The 15293-nt window shown below is 37.7% G+C and overlaps 1 protein-coding gene across 1 annotated transcript; it reads left to right on the forward strand.

Annotated features, from left to right (window-relative positions):
• The first annotated feature begins 194 nt into the window (after positions 1-194).
• Positions 195-15183, forward strand: LOC124531790 (SID1 transmembrane family member 1-like). Its single transcript, XM_047106317.1, has 19 exons — positions 195-792; positions 1382-1451; positions 4489-4588; positions 5143-5250; positions 5882-6018; positions 6302-6412; positions 6492-6575; positions 7262-7438; positions 7914-8088; positions 8218-8298; positions 8377-8657; positions 10094-10252; positions 10900-11082; positions 11230-11347; positions 11620-11742; positions 12354-12470; positions 13536-13656; positions 14098-14344; positions 15004-15183. Exons 1-19 carry the CDS (start codon positions 707-709, stop codon positions 15136-15138), a joined length of 2613 nt encoding a protein of 870 aa, XP_046962273.1. The 5' UTR covers positions 195-706; the 3' UTR covers positions 15139-15183.
• Positions 15184-15293: the final 110 nt, after the last annotated feature.

Consider the following 15293-nt stretch of genomic DNA (forward strand, 5'->3'; position numbering starts at 1 on the left):
TATTTACTAAATATTGATTTTTCTGTCAAGCATAAACAATTATAAAATTAGTCAGAAAACATACGTATACAAATTGAACAGAAAAATGTTTGTCAGATCATGCTTATGAAAGGTTATCAGCGAGCGGGCGTTGTCGGAGTTTCAACTGACCCACTGCCGTATCGCCGAGTTCGGACGCTGACATGAAACGATTACATAGTACTCGTAATAAAACAACGTCCTCAGCATCAAACGTCTAAAATACTATGTATGCCGTGTCTGTACGAATGTGTCATATGTATATATAAAATGATGATTAATGTTTGTGGATCGATAATAGTGATTTGGGGCAGATAGCCGATATCTGTAGATAAGCCTTACGAGAAAATGAAACGCGCTGTAACAACAATAGCAGGGGCACGCCTGTTTCGTTCACACGGAATATGTTTTATAAAGATTTAGATTTTTAGTTATTTATACATAAATATAAGTTCGTTTTAACTAAAAGTAATTCGCAGTATCGCAGCGCGCTTTAACGCTCGACAATTGTGTTCATTTACGAAATATGTCGCTCCTATAGTCTTCATTAACTAAAATTTAAACAAAACCGATAATTGCGTAACTATTTCCTAATAATTTTACCGATAACAGTATTAAACTCATTATGTGAAGTTAATATACACAGACCACGTGCATAAACATTAAATAGCTGTTTTAAAGGATAGTGATGTTCGTATACAGTGCGTGTTTAGTGTTGTTACTGGTCGGCTGCGTGTGCGCAGACCAGACGACAGTGACGGTCTTGCAATTGCAGTGAGTTTTGCATTCACACAACTTACCTGATACATTTTGAGTAACATATATCACGAAAGCATTTCATTTTCGTGTAGCGTTTTATATGCACTTTCATTTATATTTTCAAATGGTTTATGAACAAAATACGCCCTCCCCTCATATGGTCATGTTAATTGTTCAAACGTTTGATTGATAATGTTAGTTCGCGGTCATTCCAGTGATTTACTATCTGTTTCGCGGGTCAAGGATTCGCCGAATTTGCGTACGCTTGTAAAATTAATCACATTAAAATAATTCAATTTAATTGTTTATAGATAAATGAATAAATCTCGTTGTAGAGATAACATTACTATTAAGAGCTTTTATAATGTCTGTTGTTTAATATAATTCGATTTGTTGCTTAAAGTCATTTACAAACAAAATTCATCAGAATGTGTCGTGATTTTCTCATTTTAATGTATGTAATTACATTCAAATCTAAAATGTATACACGCGATCATGGTATTGCCATGTGCTAACGATTAATAGTGTAATACAAAGATTATTATCATTCGTCATCGTTAACTTTGTGTACCGATTTATAAACAGTGCTTCTATGTCACTACAGATTAACCTACAATGAAATACACACGCTGCCTATCAATAACTCTATTGAATACATACTGGAATTTACGCCGGTAAGTCATTTTATTAGTTTTTTTTTTTTAATAAGGTAACAAAATCAAAATAAACTTTATTCAAGTAGGCTTTTACAAGCACTTTTGAATCGTCATTTAACAATTAAGTGAAGCTACCACCGGTTCGGAAAGTAGATTCTACCGAGAAGAACCGGCTAGAAACTCAGTAGTTACTCTTTTTAACATCTAAAAAAGTACAGTCATATTAGCGAATACAATTATTTAAATTAATATATCCTGCCTGGAAGTCAACAGGTATTAATTCCAAGCCTTTTTATCATTTACAAAATCTTGTATCGAATAAAACCCCTTTTTTACCAATGTATTTTTTATAAACGATTTGAATTTACGACACGGCAAAGTTAAAAATGTAACTTACATAAATAAAATTTTAACAAAAAGAAAAACCGACTTCAACTACTTAAAAGTCGATTAACGATTATATCATGTAGTTAGAGTTATTGGTATATTTGGAGCCGGTGTCAGCCACGGTGCCCTTGCCCCAACAATCAAAAGAAAGAAGCGATACGAGCCCCTTGATTGATCCAGTATATTATTGTGTAAAAGGTAATTTGTAAAAAACATATTTGTTAAAGTATTCTCGTATTGTTTTTTGATAGATATACTGTAGGGTTTTATTGGCTGACACCGACTCCAAATATAACAATAATTATAACTACATGATATAATCGTTAATCGACTTTTAAGTAGTCTAATATTTTTCATTTCATTTAACTTAGGAAGACTCTAAAAATATGTTGAATACGCAATTATTTTTATTACTTTTTCGTGCATATTCATTTGTTTTAAAATAGTGTTTTGTTTGAAGTCGGTTTTTCGTTTTGTTAAAATTTTATTTATTTTTTGATTTTAAGTGAAGCTGATGTTGACTAACTATTTTTTTTAATATGGATAGATTAAGCGTTCCGTTTATATGAGTCAGAAACTACTTCGAGGACAATTTCAAAGGAAACTTGCGAATAAAGCAAAAATAGACTTTCGAAAATGCGGATTTAATACGTCACGCGGCGTAAACTACAAGGATCCCTCGAAAGAGCTGTAATCGAACTCAGCAAAAAAACTTTGAAAAAGACCAACTATATTTCGTACATCATATGACATCACATCACATACATAAAATTTGATTAAAGATAGTAAGAAATTCTGCCCCATATCGCACCCTAACTGCGAGCCGTATAGGAGTTCCATCACTACATAGTATAAAACAAAATCGCTTTCTCTGTCCCTATATCTTTAAATCTACGCAACAGATTTTGATGCGGTTTTTTTTAAAAGATAGTGTGATTCAAGGGAAAGGTTTGTGTATATAATACATGAACAATATAGTAAAGAAACACTGATAATTTTAGAAGTTTGCGATGTGATGTCGTATATAAACAAATTCTGTAGTATATTTAGTATCAGTATTGCACCCGTGAGAAGCCGGGGTGGGTAGCTAGTTGATTATAATATTCGACTATGATAATTACATAAACATAACCACATTACGGAAGGTGACTCAAATATCCAAATAACCTATAAATAAAAGATTCGACCGAGTATCGCTAACGTGCTCCTCAGAATTGTTCCGTTCCCTTCCGTTCCGTTACTTTGTCATGGATCCTGTGCTCAGAACCTTACCAAACTTTCACCAAATTACCCTTGAAGTATATATTTTATAATAAAAAAAGAATTATCAAAATTGGTTAACGTGATTTTCAGTTATTCACCTATTTGTCGCGCATATACATAATGCAAATTTAAGACTTATGTCGTTTTCACATGGATACCATCATCGGAAAAAAAAATAAAAAAAATGGGAGCCCACGGGAAGCACTACCTTTCAAACAAAAAAAAAATTATCAAAATCGGTCCACCCAGTGAAAAGTTATGAGGTAACAAACATAAAAAAAAAAAAAAATACAGACGAATTGATAACCTCCTCCTTTTGGAAGTCGGTTGATAAAACCTTTTTCTAAGAATAGACAAAGGAGATTTACTTTTTATTTGGACTTTTTAAAACCGATATATTATATCTGCTTACATCTGAATGGGATAAATACAAGGGTTTGGTTCGATTAAATGATAAGGGAAGTCAGTATGTCACTGACAAATTTTGGTGAAACTAATCTATATAATAATAATTAGCGACCCGCCCGCCAGTAGTATTTTCGTGAAAGAGTAACAGACATACATACAATCTTCACAAACTTTCTCATTTATAATATTATAGTAGGATTAATGTAGTCGAAAATATTAGTATTTAGTGATTTTTTGTAAACAAATTATAATTTATCGTAATGACTCTCTGTTTATGTTTATTTTGTGAGTTTACTTTGAAGTACTTTTGATATTATATCCTCTGACCTATGGAGTAGATCGAGCGTGAGTGAAAACCACTATTTATTGCCGGTTCTTAACGATAGGATCTATTTTCCGAAGCAGTTTTAGCTTTACATTTAATTCAACATGACGATTATTTTGATTTTGACCGATCTCAGTTACTTCTACAACGGCACGAAAAGAAAGTATTATAATACAGAAATATGTGCGCAAAACACAGGTTCTCTGCCACAGAACGATGAGACCGTCGAGAGAGAGAGAGACCCTCTCCCTTTGAGGAGAAGATTCTAAACATAATATGTTTAGAATAGAATATAGAATAGCGTAGTGGAATAATATTCCACTACGCTATTCTATTACGGGTTGGTAAAAAAATAAATGTGGCAGAATTTCTATGAAATTAAACACATGCAGGTTTCCTTACGATATTTTCCTTCACGGCCGAGCACGAGATGAATTATAAAATTAAACACAATATTAAATATTAAACACAAATTAAGAAAATATGCGGTGGTGCTTGCCTGGGTTTGAACCTGTAATCATCGGTTAAGATGCACGCGTTCTAACCAATGCGCCATCTAGGCTCATGATACCTCCTCCTCGGCAGATGCACCAAGTAACCATTATGACGACGAGGCAATACTTATGACATTTCAAAGAATATTACATATAATATATGACAAATATTTTGCAGCCGCAGCCGCTGCCGCTAACAGTCCCCAGCCTGGTGTGGGTGCAGAGCGTGGGCGCCGACACTGCGCATCCCGTGCTCGTAACCGCACGCCAAAGAGCTGGTACACTATGCGTCATCTTTTTAATCTTTAAGTTAAAGTTACATAATAAATGGGCTTTATAATCGATGTTAAATACATCAGTTCCGAATTGAAGAATTGAGTGGGGCAGTGTAGTTATATATACATGGTGGTGGTAGGATTTGGGCGAACCCGTCCTGATAGCTTCTACCCACACATCATATATAGCAAGTTAAATTATACTACGTATTGTTGTGTTTCGGTTTAAAAGGGTGAGTGAGCCAGTGTAACAACAGGCACTGAATAACATTTCACTTCTTAAGATTGGTGTTAGAATCTATGATAAGTGGATTATACCAATCCAGATAGGCTTGAACAAATCCCTACCTCCTACCTCCACCTCCAAATAATTCTGTAGGAATAAGTAGTTAAGTATTGAAAAATACTTTCATTAGTCCGCAATTACTTCTCAGAACTTACTATCAGAACGTACCATTAACAACAATTTGTTTTTTTTTAATTAATATGGTATTATATTAGAATTATATTTAAAATTGAATTGTTATTTCGTTATATTTCTAGAATGAGTCTTTCAGGTGCTGTGACATGGCAGCTTCCGTACGAATCGGACGAGCACACACTATACGAGCTGGAGCGCACGCTATGTCCCGACGACACCGCAGAAGCTACCGGCGCAGATTGTGGTGAGTTCACAGTGCTCTATTTATACTTATTCATTTGGTAAGCCATTGTGATATACAAACTGTCTAATTCTACAATATACATCCAGTCTTATAAAATATTACCATGTACAGCCAGGGTTAGAAAACCTTCGTCAGTTTAACAATTAGTACCTTTTGAAACTTGAAAGCACCAACTTGAGTAATACATATAAAATTAAACTTACATAGTATGATAACTTAGTGCAAAACAGTGTAACATCTTTGGACTACATCTAGTTTTATATCAATATGAAATCTTTTTAATGTAGTAATTAGTCATTACAAATTTAAATTACATATTATATCTTCTACTTAATTTTCAAAATATGTCTGTTAGTGTCATATATTCTCGATCGGTAAAGCAGATCATCGCTCATTCTGAACACACGAAAATAGATCTTAAGGTGACGTACCTTTTCTTACCCTGACTGTACATAGCTCTTACAGGCTAACGGATCATGAAAGACAAAAAAAAAGAAACATACAAAATATGTATTGCCATGTATAATAATTATATCTATAATCTTTTCGAAATTTGTGGTTCATCTTCCTCAATTATCATCTACTCGCATGACAAATAAAAGTCTGTCTTGACGCAAATCCTATGATTTAGAGGGCCAGTCTCGCAGCGCGTTTTCGCTGCACGTGTCATCGGCATGCGCGGCTCCGACCTCCGTGCGCGTGCGCGTGTCGCAGCCGTACGTCTGGGACCTGCCCTTCGCGCGAGCAGTCACAGTCAGTGCCAGTCAGGTAACTTTTTTTTATTCATTTATTTATAATGCAAAAATGTATACGTATCATTTCAGGACATTGTCCCAATTCGGTATTACAGCATGTTGTTTAGGGTACATTTTAAGTAGCAATTATAATAAGTTCAGTAAGGCTGCAACAAATCCACCCTGTCCGCTATCACATTGAGAATACGTAACGCGTCATTGGCACTTCTTTGAGCAACTTGGATAAAACTGTAAGGACGTTAAATAAGAAATTAAATAATTAAAGGAATAAACGATACAAATTTTTGGGTTCCTAGACTTCTCCACGCGTGACACATTACCAATTCATTGAGGGGCAGACCAGCGTGCGGCTCATAGTATCTTCTGAGAGCGAGGTATGCGCCACCCTCTCCGTGCAGAACTACACCGTAAGTATTCCTTCAAAGTTTAATTACAATGCAATAATATTCTAGGGTTTAATATTAAATTCATACTTGTATATTCCAGTGCCCCATCGCTCAGACGGTGACGGACGTGTCGACCACCGGGCTGCGGCTAACAATGATGCGCTCGGGCGCCGTGCAACTCTCCGTAAGTCATTTTTTTTATGGTATAGGTTGACGGACGAGCGTATAGGCCACCTGATGGTAAGTGGTCACCATCGCCCATAGACATTGACGCTGTAAGAAATATTAACTATTCCTTACATCGTCAATGTACCACCAACCTTGGGAATGGAAGGTGTTATGTCCCTTGTGCTTGTAGTTACACTGGCTCACTCATTCGGAACACAACAATACTGAGTATTGTTATTTGGCGGAAGAATATCTGATGAGTGGCTGGCACCTGCCCAGACGGGCTAGCACAAAACCCTACCACCAAGTAAAAGTATTTAAAAACATTCATTAATAAGGTTTAGATGAAGCTCGTTATTTGAGTAGAAAATAACTCAACACAACAATGTGTAATATATGCTAAAAGCGACATATAGAACACACATACTTACTACTAGTAGTCGCCTCCGGCTTCGTTCGCGTTTTAGGGTATTGGTTGTCATGTGTTAGGCAGAAAAAGCGTATGTTCTTTCTAGGTGTTCGAGCTTGCTTCCTACCAAATTTTCTCAGATTCGGTTCAGCGGTTTGATCGTGAAAGAGCTACAGAGTGACATACAAAGTTACATTCACATTTATAATATTCATTTAGATTAGTGAAAGCGTTTGAGTTCAACGATTGGAGATCCTCAAAAAATGAATAAAGATTTGGGTGCTCGGTTGCAGAAAAGCGAGTATCCGTACGGGTTCTACGTGGTGGCGCTGGTCCTGCCGTCGGAGCAGGCGTGCGGCGGGGCGGCGGCCGAGGATATGGACTGGCTGTGGGCGGCCGCGCTGCTCGGCGCCGACGCCGCGCGCGTCCGCTCGCTGTCCCGACACAAGGCCTTCACCATCTCCGTACAGGTCGGACTTCAGCTACTTGTATTTGTAATCATCATCGTCATCAGCAGCCCATATTTGTCCACTGCTAGACATAGGTCTCTCAAAATGCACGCCACTATGATCGTTCTTCGGCTACTCGCATCCAGCTCCTGCCAGCCGTTTTGCGTAAATCGTCACTCCACCAGGCCTAAAGACGTCTTACGTTTGCCGAGACGCGGTCTCCACTCTAAAACATGTTTTCCCCAACAATTATCGGTTCTCCTACAATTATGGCCAGCCCACTGCCACTTCAGCTTACTAATCCGGTGGACTATATCGGTTAATTTGGTTCTTTGACGGGTCGCCTCATTTTTGCGATCTCTCGGAGAAATGCCAAGCATAACTCGTTCCATAGCAAGCTGAGCGAATAATAAATAGTTAAATTTATTATCGATGATTATTTAGCTGAATTGGCAGTAACACATAATAAACCACTTGTGCCACGATTTTTCGACAGCCGGCATTAACGCGAGAACAGTACGCGGTGGCGGCAGTGGTGACGTTGTTCCTGTTCCTGTCGTTCTACGTGATATTCGGCGCACTCGTGTTGGCGCAGCGCTGGCCGCCCTTCGCTAAGTACGTGCTTCCTAAAGCCGTACTTGCTCCGCCGGCGGATGCCGTCGACGCTAGCGGTACTACCCGTCCCATATATAAAATAGCCATATATAGCCGATCTTTATGATACTATTATCAAAGATGAATTAAGTTTCTATATCATGTGTTAATGAGATTGAATAATTGACGATTTCTTTTAATTTTAGCGGCTGAGCGAGCCCTCGACGGTCAATCCGAAATCAGATCTGAAGCGACGACTCCTGCTCGCCTCCGCCGCCGCGGATCGGGTTAGTTCTACGATGATATACATATCAAATCTGCTATGACGCCAATATCATGTAATCCATGACATGCCTATGTTACAGATGCAACGTTCGATAGCAGTGACAACAGCGACTCCGATGACTCAGACACGAGCGCTCGGCCTCCAATCCCAGCATCCAGCACGCCCGCCACGACACCTGCCGGCGCTAACCAGCATTCCGCTAACGAAAACCATAACACACCTACACCTGCCAGGGCAAGCCAGGCTACCAATAACGGCAACTCCATAGGATCCCCGCCGTCAGATGCGCGCCGAACCACTACAGACGGCGTTCAAGCTGACGGGACAACCAATACGCAAGTCGGCGAAACTGAAATACAAGTATGGACTATGACCTTTAGTACTTAGTTCGATAATATAAAATGCAAGTAAAGGAGCGGTGATTTATTTCTTCAAAGCAACTTAAATAGAACAGTGTACAATTATTAAAGTTATTATGTCTTTTTGTGATACTATTTGCACTATTTACCGATTATTACCCCAGAGTCATTTAGCGTACTATAAAATCTTATCTAATCAATTTCGTTCTTATCTGACAATTTTACAACTTTTTATTACGTTGATATTTTAAAGACCCGATGTGATAGACATTTTACAACCAATTTTAATTTAAACAGCAATTCTTAATTAAAAATCACGTATACGCCGACGCGGACAGTTATATATAAAAGATCAAGATTGTTCTGAATCATTATTTGCAACTATCTTGATATAGGTATCTATACAGGGTTATTGGTAATTCTAATTATTTTTAGATTTTTTTTCCCCAAAAATGCCTTAAAAACTAAAAAAATCATTATGAAATTAATTTCCAAAAAATAACTTTCCTTTCAGAGACTTCTTCGTGAGGATAATAGTAAGGATAGAATCCTGCATTATTCATTGTAGAACATGTGCTCTGTTATAGAGAGTTTCTCGGATTCGCTTATTAATGCATTGCATTATGATGTTTTTAGTTTTTGAGGCATTTTTGAGGTAAAAAAATCTAAAAATAATTGAAAAAAATTCATTTTCCGTCTGACATTTTCAAATTTGGGCCAATATTTTTTTTTAAATATTGACAAATAGCCAGGGTTAATCGTTTTTATATTTAATTGATACTTTTTTAAATACATTTTTGAAGTTGCATTTTTGACAAATTTTGAAAAAAGCTAAAAAACATGGTAACTCAGAAATGGGTCACTTTTGGATTATGCATATACGGGTTAAAATTATTGGAAATAGTCACCCCTATCACCTCCTAACGGATATACGTCGAGTTACCAATAACCCTGTATAACTAACTGAAAAAAAATCTAGTAAGGAAACAAAAGTCAAACTCGATTCATTATTAAGATAATAATCTTCTTATAGGTAGTCCTCCAATTATTTGTGGAACATTGAGTTACGTTCTAAAATATATTTTATCGATCGATAAGTAACCCGTGCCATATAAAATTCGTAGTATAGCGTTAAATTACTTATAGTCCCCAAAAGTTGACGTCATGTAGTACCATTCAATACAAAATTTTTAGTTGAGCGTTAAATTACTAATGAATTGTCCCCAAAAGTTGACGTTATGTAATACCATTCCATACAAAATATTTAGTTGAGCGTTAAATTACTAATGAATTGTCCCCAAAAGTTGACATCATGTAATACCATTCTACACAAAATTTTAAGTTGAGCGTTAAATTACAAATGAATTGTCCACAAAAGTGACGTCATGTAATACGTGATAATAAACCCGGCGCCATATTGAAGAGAGTCCTGCGCAGGGCCCGTTCGGGCTGCCGACGCGGCTGCGGCTGGCAGCGCTGGCGCGGCGCGGCGGCCGCACGCTGCGCGCGCGCTCCGACCGCTACCTCTACATGCTCTACACCGTCGCTGTCTTCTACGCGCTGCCCGTCGTGCAGTTCGTCATCGCTTTCCAGATCGTTAGTGTGAACTCGCGTACTAATCATACTAAATAATGTACAAACACAAGGGAAATAACATCTTAGTTCCCAAGGTTGGTGGCGCATTGCCGATGAAAGATATGGTTAATGTTTCTTACAGCGCCATTATCTATGGGAGATGGTAACCACTTACCATCAGATGGCCCATATGCTCGTCCGACAACCAATAGTATATAAAAAGATCTATTTCACACTGAATCACAAAATTCGGAGTCGAGATGACCCAGTTGTTAGAACGCGTGCATCTTAACCGATGATTGCGGGTTCAAACCCAGGCAAGCACCACTATATATGTGCTTAATTTGTGTTTATAATTCATCTTGTACTCAGCGGTGAAGGAAAACATCGTGAGGAAACCTGCATGTGACAAATTTCATAGAAATTCTGCCACATGTGTATCCCACCAACCCGCATTGGAACAGCGTGGTGGAATATGTTCCAAACATTCTCCTCAAACGGAGAGGAGGACTAGCCCAGCAGTGGAAATTTACAAGCTGTTGTTGCACAAAATTCGATGTGGTATGTTTTGGGTCTCATCCGAATCAATTTACGGATACGACGTACTTATACATTACTTTTTCATTCAAAATATGTTCATATTTTTTATCAAACCACGTCACTATTAGATCCTGAACGTTTCGGGCTCACTGGACATCTGCTACTACAACTTCCTGTGTGCGCACCGAGCGGGCGCGCTGAGCGACTTCAACCATGTGCTGTCCAACCTGGGCTACTTGCTGCTGGGCGCGCTGTTCATGCTGCAAGTGCGCCGACGACGACTGCGCCGTAAGCGGCAACCGCGACACCAGGTGAGTTCGATCACCGATGGCTAGGAAGTCTCTGTCCATTCGAAATACCGATTTTGTTTGACTACTGTACATACTAGTGTCGAAGTCTTAAGTAAAGTCCCCGATATGAATATACGTACAAGTGTATAAAATGTTGCACGCCTCCAGGATTACGGCATACCCGCGCACTATGGGCTCCTGTCGGCACTGGGCGCAGGCATGATGGTGGTGGCCGTGCTCTCAGCCAGCTACCACGTCTGCCCCAACAGGCTCAACTTCCAATTCGGTTAGTTACATTGTTACAGCAAGCAATGACGTATATAATTTTATTTAACTAACATGAATTTCTTGCCAGTTCTTCTCGGTAGAATCTATTTTCGAAACCTGTGGTAGCTTCTCTTTATGGTTAAATGATGATTCAAAAATGCTTGGAAAAGCCGACTTGAATAAAGTATACTTAGATTTTTGATTAAATTGATGAAGAAGTTCGAAAATATTATTGATATTGTGAAATACACACGGTTACGATATATAAGAAAGTTTTGACGGCATTCGCAGACACGGCATTCATGTACGTACTGGCGGTGCTGATAATGGTGAAGATCTACCAGTCGCGACATCCCGACGTCAACGCGCGCGCGCACGCGACCTTCGGCGTGCTCGCCGTGCTCATCGCTCTGGGTAACTAACCATTCTACTGCCGTGGTATAACCAAAATGCCGTTAACTGATCGAATTCCAATTTCTAATTTTTGATGACATATAAAAATAAAAATAAATCTATCGTCAGATATTTGCTATTTTTTGATATCTTGATTTAGTTTTAGATATAATAGGCTATTTGACAATGCGAATAAGTTTAAAAATGGTTATTTAGTAACGAAACTTGAAAATAATACTTAATTTATTCAAAAATCAATAAATAAAAATGCATTTTTCAAACGTCAAATTTTTTTGTCACGTGACACAAAACGCTGACTGACTGATTGGCCGGGCCGATGATAAAGTCATTTTGTTGTAAACCTTGCTTTTTTACTATATGTACCACGGATTAAAATACAGCAAAGTGACGTCACCAACCCCATTGCAGCGCCATATTATCCAAGTAGCGTTTTCGCGCGTTATTTAAATATGGAATTTTTAATATGATATTTTTCGGCAAGTATGTACTAGAAATAAAAAAAAAACAACTTTTACTCGGTTCCTTAACCTCTGCTAAATAATAAAAAATGGATTTTAAAAACCAGTCAAATAGCCTATTATCATGATCTAAGTGTGAGGGTGTGTCCACAGTTGTGTGGGGCGTGCTGGACGGCGGGCCGCTGTTTTGGGGAGTGTTCACAGTGGTCCACGTGTTCACCTTCCTGCTGCTCTCGCTACGCATATACTACGTCGGACAGTTTCGCCTCGGTACTTCTTTTAATAATACGAATGTGACAGAAATACTTCGAAAACTATTGACGACCTCCATGGTCGAGTGGTGTGTACACCGGTTTTCATGGGTGCGCCACTCTGAGGTCCTGGGTTCGATTCCCAGCCGAGTCAATGTAGATTATCATTTGTTTTCTATGTTGTCTTGGGTCTGGGTGTTTGTGGTACCGTCGTTACTTCTGATTTCCATAACACAAGTGCTTCAGCTACTTACATTGGTATCAGAGTAATGTATGTATGTATGAGTGATGTTGTCTCATATTTATTTATTTATTATTTATTTGTTCAGTATAGCAGGCAACACGATATAACGATCATCATTCATTATCCTGCCCTTATCCCAATTTTATTTGGGGTCGGCGCAGCATGTCTTCTTCCATACTTCTCTATCAGACGTCTCACAAGTAACATTCTTTCTAACCATATCGTCTTTCACACAATCGATCTATCGTTTCCTTGGTTACGATATCACGACACATTATTTAATTCAACTAATCCTACACAACATAACAATGTAATATAATATTTACTTACACCTTAATCATCATTAAGAAATAATATGAATGCGCTATATTGTTATTGCTACTGTACTTTCTATACACATTTCCATTCGATAACAATACCCTTGAAAAGGTCCTAATACATAGGACGAAATAAATAATTAATGAATTTAATTATTTTCAATCATCGAACTATGCATTTACAAATGCACAGTTAAATATGATACTCGCTACAAGTTCAAAATGAGATTCATCTTAACCCATTATTTAATTATATATACAAATATGAACTAAAACTAGTTACTGTATAAATCTTGACCGCGTGGAATAGTGGCAAGAATGCTAGCAGCATTTCCCCGTTGAATCGCAATTCCGATCCTCTGGGCAAAAAACGAACCAGCCCTCCTGTCACCAGTGGAGGCAATGAGGCGAGGTGTTATTCTTTTTATAAGTTTTTTTATTAAATCATTTAATGTTGTTAATTCTTATGTTAATAATTATTATTTAATTCAATGTGAAATTTGTTAATCTCGGTCTCTTACAGAAAAGGAAAGCCTCGCTCAAGCTGCAAGTGAACTACGTAAGGGCTCTCGGCCGTTGTACCGCGCGCGTTTGGTGCTCCTGTTGGTGGCCAATGCGCTCAATTGGATGCTCGCCATTTTTGGGTCAGTGGCAGATTCTGTTAAAATACTAAGATACGTGTCTTTCAGGCACAACACGTTTAACTCCCTGTGTTAATAACAATTACGAATTTAGTCCGATACACAGCTCTCTATGTTGAACGAGTAGGTACATCTCATAGAAAGAGAGAAGGAGAAAAAGAAAGAGAGAAATCTCGAGATAATGTCGTCTTAAATTTTCGCGATTATTACCCATAAAACTAGTTATAACGGATTTGAATCGCGTAGATTAATTATTTTTGACAGTAGACAGTCTACCCGTGACCACGAATGCTGTAAAGTGCTCGAAACGTCGGGATGTATGGTTTTACTTCAATCTCGAGATAAGTCGTTCACGTTCGAACTCGTGACTTTCGGCTAAATTTTTTTTTTTTAACATTCGAGTCTTTGGCTTTATCGTAACGCTATCAATTCCCATAATCGCAGACTCATGAAGCAGGGCAGCGACTTCGCCGGCCACATGTTGCAAGTACTGCTGGGCAACGCGCTCATGTACATGGTGTTCTACCTGGCCATGAAATTAGTGCACGGCGAGCGGCTGCGCTGGTACGCGTGGGCGCTTCTGGCGGCGGCGGCGGCGACGTGGGCGCCCGCACTTTACTTCTTCCTGTCGGGCTCCAGCGACTGGTCCTCCGCCCCCGCACTTTCCCGCCATCGCAACCACGAGTGCATGGTCAGTAGCACTAATAACTCAGATGTATATAAATTAAATAGAAATGAGATTATGTATACAAATTTACAAAAGACTAATATCGCATGCTTTTAAAAAACACATGAGTTATGCTATACTACTATTTTTTTCATGTTGGCATTATTATAGAGCGTTACATTAAGTTAAGACTCTAAAATAATAGTATATAGTGTAATATATACTATTATTTTAGAGTATCATAATTTAAATAGTAAGTTTTGGACTAAATTTCATAAAAAAAAACATAATGAATTTACTACCTAATTAATTTGCATCAATAGCTCCCTTTATATGAAAATCATACCCAAAGAATTTTGACGTATCAAATAAGGCTTGTTTCTATATTGAACCCATTAGCAAAACAATACTACTTAAAATCGGAGTATAATTTTATGATAGACATTATTAACGTATCAAATGTATATAAAAATACGTCGTGTTCTCATTTTCAGCCTCATCTTTGATATTATCAAATTAAATATTTTTATGTACTATGACTTTTGTTCAGGTGATAGATAGAATATACTTTATTGTACACCACAAACAATAAACTTTACATGGAACAAAAATATTAATTAAAATGTACAAAAAGGCGGTCTTATCGCTAAGTAGCGATTTCTATCTTTCTTTTTCTGATTCAGGTGATGCAATTCTACGATTCCCACGATTTGTGGCACATGCTGTCAGCTGTGGCGCTTTATCTTTCCTTCAGCGCTCTACTCACTTGGGATGATGGACTCTCTGCAGTCAAAAGAACTGATATACCAGTTTTCTAACAAATCAAGTACATAGTAATAAATCGATTTTTTTTTTACAGAAAATCTGTTTCATTTTCTTAACCGTAACTATTTTAAACGCAACTAAATTATAGCTTTTAATAAAAACATTTTTAGTTACTCTTAGTCTTAATTAATAAATTATACGTAATACT

The sequence above is a fragment of the Vanessa cardui genome, chromosome 8, assembly GCF_905220365.1.
Source record: "Vanessa cardui chromosome 8, ilVanCard2.1, whole genome shotgun sequence".
In the NCBI taxonomy this organism is placed as follows: domain Eukaryota; kingdom Metazoa; phylum Arthropoda; class Insecta; order Lepidoptera; family Nymphalidae; genus Vanessa; species Vanessa cardui.